Genomic DNA, 5,931 nt, shown 5'->3' on the forward strand with positions numbered 1-5,931 from the left:
CAGTCGCCGGGCAGCCACCTCGCATGGACAGACGGCTTCCGTCTGGGCTGGCGGCCGGGCCCGGGCTCCTTCCTCCCCTGGATTGCTTTCCAAACAATTTGCTTAATGTGATTCCCGGCCGAGCCAAGCTGAGCGTGACTAACCGCGCTTGCCGCGGGGCGGGGGGCTGCGGGGCCTGGGCGGGACGCTGCCCTCACCGCCCCCCGCCCCGCCCTCTTCTCTTGCAGACGGACGGACGCGGGCTGGCGCTGGCCCCAGGGCCGCCATGGAGCCCCTGTTCCCGGCCGCCGCACCGGGCTGGAACGCCTCCTCCTCTTCCTCGGCGGCCGCCCCTGCAGGCAGCCACAACGGGACGCTGGCGGGGCTGGCGCCCTCGGCCGGGGTGCGGGCGGTGCTGGTGCCCGTGCTGTACCTGCTGGTGTGCGCCGTGGGGCTGGGCGGCAACACGCTGGTCATTTACGTGGTCCTGCGCCACGCCAAGATGGCCACGGTCACCAACGTGTACATCCTGAACCTGGCCGTGGCCGACGTGCTGCTCATGCTGGGGCTGCCCTTCCTGGCCACGCAGAACGCCGTCTCCTACTGGCCCTTTGGGCCCTTCCTGTGCCGCCTGGTCATGACGCTGGACGGCATCAACCAGTTCACCAGCATCTTCTGCCTGACCGTCATGAGCGTCGACCGCTACCTGGCCGTGGTGCACCCGCTGCGCTCGGCGCGCTGGCGCCGCCCGCAGGTGGCCAAGCTGGCCAGCGCCGCCGTCTGGGCCTTCTCGCTGCTCATGTCCCTGCCGCTGCCGCTGTTCGCCGAGGTGCAGGAGGGCTGGGGCACCTGCAACCTGAGCTGGCCGGAGCCCGTGGGGCTGTGGGGCGCCGCCTTCATCGCCTACACGTCCGTGCTGGGCTTCTTCGGGCCGCTGCTGGTCATCTGCCTGTGCTACCTGCTCATCGTGGTCAAGGTCAAGGCGTCGGGCGTGCGGGTGGGCTGCCCGCGGCGGCGGCGCTCGGAGCGCCGGCTCACGCGCATGGTGGTGGTGGTGGTGCTGGTGTTCGTGGGCTGCTGGCTGCCCTTCTTCCTGCTCAACATCGTGAACCTGGCCGTGACGCTGCCCGAGGGCCCCGCCTCCGCCGGCCTCTACTTCTCCGTGGTCGTGCTGTCCTACGCCAACAGCTGCGCCAACCCCGTGCTCTACGGCTTCCTCTCCGACAACTTCCGCCAGAGCTTCCGGAAGGTTCTGTGCCTCCACGGGGGCTACGGCGCCGAGGACGCCGACCCCGTGGAGAAGGGCGCGCGGCCGCGGGAGGCCACGCTGCCCGCCCCTGGCCCAGAGGCCAACGGACTCATGCAGACCAGCAGGCTGTGATGGCCATGGCGGCCTGGAGCCCGCGGTGGGCGCTGCCCTGCCTCCTGCCCCGCGCCCCCCACCCCGGGACGTAGGGGCTGAGCTGCCCCCGGCCTGGGGCCCGTGAGCCTGGATGCTTCTTGACGAGCTGTGAGGAGGGGGTTCCCGGACCGGGCCGTGAGGGGACAGACCTCTCGGCAGGCCGGGTGCCGGGAAGGTGGGGGTTGTGACAGGCTCTGCCCAGGGGGTTTCCACCCTCCCCTCCCGCCCCCAGCCCGGGCCTCTGGGTCCAGGAGAAGGACACCCAGAGGGGAGCCATCTGCCGGGACACGAGGTGCGACTGGGCGCCCTGCACACAGCGCTGTGCGTCCCTGGCCAGCACCCAGTGCCGCCCTGGGAGGGGGCTCCCCACTTGGCTCAGCCCGCACCTGCGTCTGAGTGCCCGGTGGGTGAGGGGCAGTGGGGCGGGGCGAGTGGGGACGCACAGGAGGCCTCGCTCCTGCTGAGGTCCAGCCGGCGGGGCGGGGAGGTGTAGGGAGGGCAGGGCACTGTCTCCTGGTTCGGGACAGCGGCTGGGGGGACGGGCAGGTCGGGGCGGCCGAGGGCTGTGTCTGTATAGGAAGCAGACACAGGGCCCCCGAGAGTCCTGCGCCCCCAGCCCCGCTGCCCCGGGCCTGTGTGCCCGAGCCTTCTGGGCCTGGGGCCTAGAGGACCAGAGCTGACCCCGTGGCCCCAGAGGCCCCGCTCCAGTGTCTGTGGTCTGCCCGGTGTCCCCAGGAGGACAGACAGAGTCGCTGCCCAGTGCTGGCCTCAGCACTGACCCCGGACGCAGGCGTGAGGAGAGCCCGCGAGCTGGACAACCTGCTCCCTGGACGACTTGGAAATAAATGTTTGATTCTTTCCCAAAGCAAACACTGCTCCCGGAGCCGAGGGCCGAAAAGCAGACACCCTCCCGCCCCGGCCTGGGCAGCGCCAGACAAGGCCACACCCCCGCTTGTAGCCAGTGACCGGGGCGGGGGGTAGCACGGGGCCCCGGGGGGCGCTGTCCCCAGGAGCCCACATCCTCCAGCTCTGGGCCCTGTGGCCTGGGGTCTCCACGAGGCCGTGTCTGAGGCTCCCCCACAGGGACCAGCATCCCGAGGGCCCAGGCCAGGGGACACTGAGAGCTGACCTCTGGTCTACCTGCTTCCTGCCCGCAGGGACCAGCATCCCGAGGGCCCAGGCCAGGGGACACTGAGAGCTGACCTCTGGTCTACCTGCTTCCTGCCCGCAGGGACCAGCATCCCGAGGGCCCAGGCCAGGGGACACTGAGAGCTGACCTCTGGTCTACCTGCTTCCTGCCCGGGACCTGAACACAAAGTCCCTCTGCTCAGATGCTTTGGGGAACGAGCAGATGGCTCGGAAATCCGCCCGGATCAATTTCTCCCGATTGATTTGACATCCAGTGTGCCTGTCACCCAGGACCTGGCCAGCCAGCAGTGCCCTGCAGGGGTGCAGAGGCCAGCAGCTCCCGTGTGTGCCTGTGTGTGCATACCTGTGTCTGTGTGTGCACACATGCGTCTGTATGCTGCCCTGCTGTGGGACCCACAGGGGGTGGGGGTCCTTGGGCTCTCTGCCCCCCCCCCCATTTCCTCACCTAACCAAGGCCCCCTCCTCCCTGGCAGCCAGGAGCTTGGAGGACCCACTCGGGGAGGCCATAGAAGGCGCTAACCACGCCCCATGAGGCGGCCTGCTAGGGCAATGTCGGGACCTGCTCCCCCGCCCCCTCCAGCCTGGCGCCCCGAACATGCTGCAGACCTGGCCCAGGGCCTGCTCCCCCGCCCCCCTCCTCCAGGCTCCCCAGCCACGTGCAGGCCGCCTGACCCACGGCCATCGTCATCAGGGACACATGCCGTCCCCACACCGCCCTCCCCACCACGTGGCCTCCTCTTCGGGGTCCCCAGCAGCCCCCACACAGGGAGCTCAGAGGATGCCCCGGCGGCTGGGCCCGGGCCTCTGTCTCCCCAGCCACAGCCCCCAGCCAGGCGGACCCGAGAACAGGACCCGTGTACCCGTGGAACAGGTGGTGGTTCCACGTGCTGTGTGCCCACGTGGGTTTGGGTCCCGAGGATCCCAGCTAGGGGGAGCATCCCAGACAGGGAACGGCGTGTGTGACAGCTTGGGGGGTAAGGGGCAGGGCCCCAGCCCTGCCTTCAGGGGTTGATCCTGGCTGCCAGAGAGGGGGAGACTGGACACGGTGACAACGTGCGGAGCTGAGCCCAGGCCGAGGGCTCCTGGGGGTTGAGACAGAATCAGCGCTGAGGCGAGGCCTGGGGCAGGAGCCGGGGGTGTCCCAGGAGGGTCCAGGGGACGAGGCGTGGTCAGCATGGACAGTGCCCAGACCCCCAGAAAGGCCTGGCAGGGCAGACAGCCCTGAGCAGCCACAGTGGGTCCCAGGACATAGCCCGGCCCTGGCAGCCAGAGCCAGCGCGGGGCTGCGGGCGGGAGCGGCGGCCGCTCTGGGGCTCCGTCCGCATCAGTGGGTTTTATTGGCCCCGGGGCTCCAGTGACGCCCAGGCTGAGCTTTCCGGACATCCGGCCGGCGGGGGCGGCGGGAGGGTGGGAGTGTCTGTTTGCCCAGCAGGGCAGAGTGCCGGGAGGGGGGGGCGGTGACTGGGAGAGAAACCGAGGCTGGGCTGGCTCCCAGCAGTTGTGACGTTGAGTGCCCTGGGTGGGACCCCCGTCAGTCTGCTCCCCCCTCAGGGGTCCCCGGGAGTGGGGGGCCTGGCGGAAATGAGGGGGACACAAGTGATGGGCAGGGCAGACGCAGCAGCGGCTAGCAGAGACGTGTGGGACACCCAGAGGGGGACGGGGGTAGGGGCAGGGGTCAGCTCTGCGAGAGCAGCCCAGAGCCTGCAAGCTGGAGTCCCCCCCCCCCATGCTCTCTGCCCACCCACACCCACCTCAGCCCCCAGCCCAGGTCCCCCAAGGGCAGAGCTGCCCCCCGCCCTCCCCACTGCTGGACCCCTACCATGGGAAGTGGCCACGTCTGTCTCAGGTCCCCCACATCTCAGACCCCCCACGTCTGTCTCAGGGCCCCCTGTCTCAGGTCCCCCATCTGTCTCAGGTCCCCCCAGGTGTCAGGTCCCCCCACATCTGTCTCAGGTCCCCCACATCTCAGGTCCCCCATCTGTCTCAGGTGCCCCACATCTCAGGTCCCCCATCTGTCTCAGGTCCCCCCAGGTCTCAGGTCCCCCCACATCTGTCTCAGGTCTCCCAAGGTCTCAGGTCCCCCACATCTCAGACCCCCACGTCTGTCTCAGGTCCCCCCAGGTCTCAGGGCCCCCCAGGTCTCAGGTCCCCCACATCTCAGACCCCCCACGTCTGTCTCAGGTCCCCCAGGTGTCAGGTCCCCCCACATCTGTCTCAGGTCCCCCACATCTGTCTCAGGTCCCCCACATCTGTCTCAGGTCCCCCCAGGTCTCAGGTCCCCCCACATCTCGGGCCCCCCATGTCTGTCTCAGACCCCCCACATTTGTCTCAGGTCCCACATCTGTCTCAGGTCCCCCCAGGTCTCAGGTCCCCCCACATCTGTCTCAGGTCTCCCAAGGTCTCAGGGCCCCCTGTCTCAGACCCCCCACGTCTGTCTTAAGTTCCCCCAGGTCTCAGGGCCCCCCAGGTCTCAGGTCCCCCACATCTCAGACCCCCCACATCTGTCTCAAGTCTCCCAAGGTCTCAGGTCCCCCCAGGTCTGTCTCAGGCCCCCCACATTTGTCTCAGGTCCCCCCAGGTCTGTCTCAGGCCCCCCATATTTGTCTCAGGTCCCCCCGTCTCAGTGCCCCAGGTCTGTCTCAGGTCCCCCAGGTCTGTCTCAGGGCCCCCCAGTCTGTCTCAGGTCCCCAAGTCTCAGGTCTCCCAAGGTCTCAGGTCCCCCATCAGTCTCAGGTCCCCCACATCGCGGTCCCCCTGTCTGTCTCAGGTCCCCCCAGGTCTCGGGCCCCCCACATCTCGGGTCCCCCAGTCTGTCTCAGGGCCCCCCACATCTCGGGTCCCCCAGTCTGTCTCAGGGCCCCCACATCTCAGGTCCCCCAGGTGTCAGGGCCCCCAGTCTGTCTCAGGTCCCCACACATCTGTCTCAGGGCCCCACATCTGTCTCAGGTGCCCCACATCTGTCTCAGGGCCCCCACATCTGTCTCAGGGCCCCCCTGTCTCAGGGCCCCACATCTGTCAGGGCCCCCACATCGTCTCAGCCACCAGACTCAGGCCCTTCACAGCGTCGTCCACCGTTCACGTTCCGTGTCAGTCATGTGACCAGCTGGCCTTTCGTCCACTTTGTTTCCTGAATGAGCGCGGCACACATTCTCCAGGCCGTGGAGAGCGCAGGGATCCACCTTTCCGCCGCCCAGGCGAGCGTGCCGCCCCCGCCCGGTGCCCTGCGGTCAGAGTGGGGCGCTGCCCCTCCGGGAGCCCCCGTCCTGCACCCAGGGGCCCCGCCTCCCCCAGGGCCGGCTCTGCGTCCGGCTTCCTTCACACACACTCCCACTGCTTCTGGGATCTCCTCCCACGAGGGGCTGAGTGCTTCCCACCCCGTCCACCGTCCCTCGACGGGGCTG

General features: G+C 68.9%; 1 protein-coding gene across 1 annotated transcript; it reads left to right on the forward strand.

Annotated features, from left to right (window-relative positions):
• The first annotated feature begins 265 nt into the window (after nt 1–265).
• SSTR5 (somatostatin receptor 5) lies at nt 266–1,360 on the forward strand. Its single transcript, XM_062180438.1, has one exon. The coding sequence runs from the start codon at nt 266–268 to the stop codon at nt 1,358–1,360; it is 1,095 nt and encodes a 364-aa protein (XP_062036422.1).
• The last annotated feature ends 4,571 nt before the right edge of the window (nt 1,361–5,931 follow it).

This window comes from Lepus europaeus, chromosome 21 (genome assembly GCF_033115175.1).
Source record: "Lepus europaeus isolate LE1 chromosome 21, mLepTim1.pri, whole genome shotgun sequence".
Taxonomy (NCBI): domain Eukaryota; kingdom Metazoa; phylum Chordata; class Mammalia; order Lagomorpha; family Leporidae; genus Lepus; species Lepus europaeus.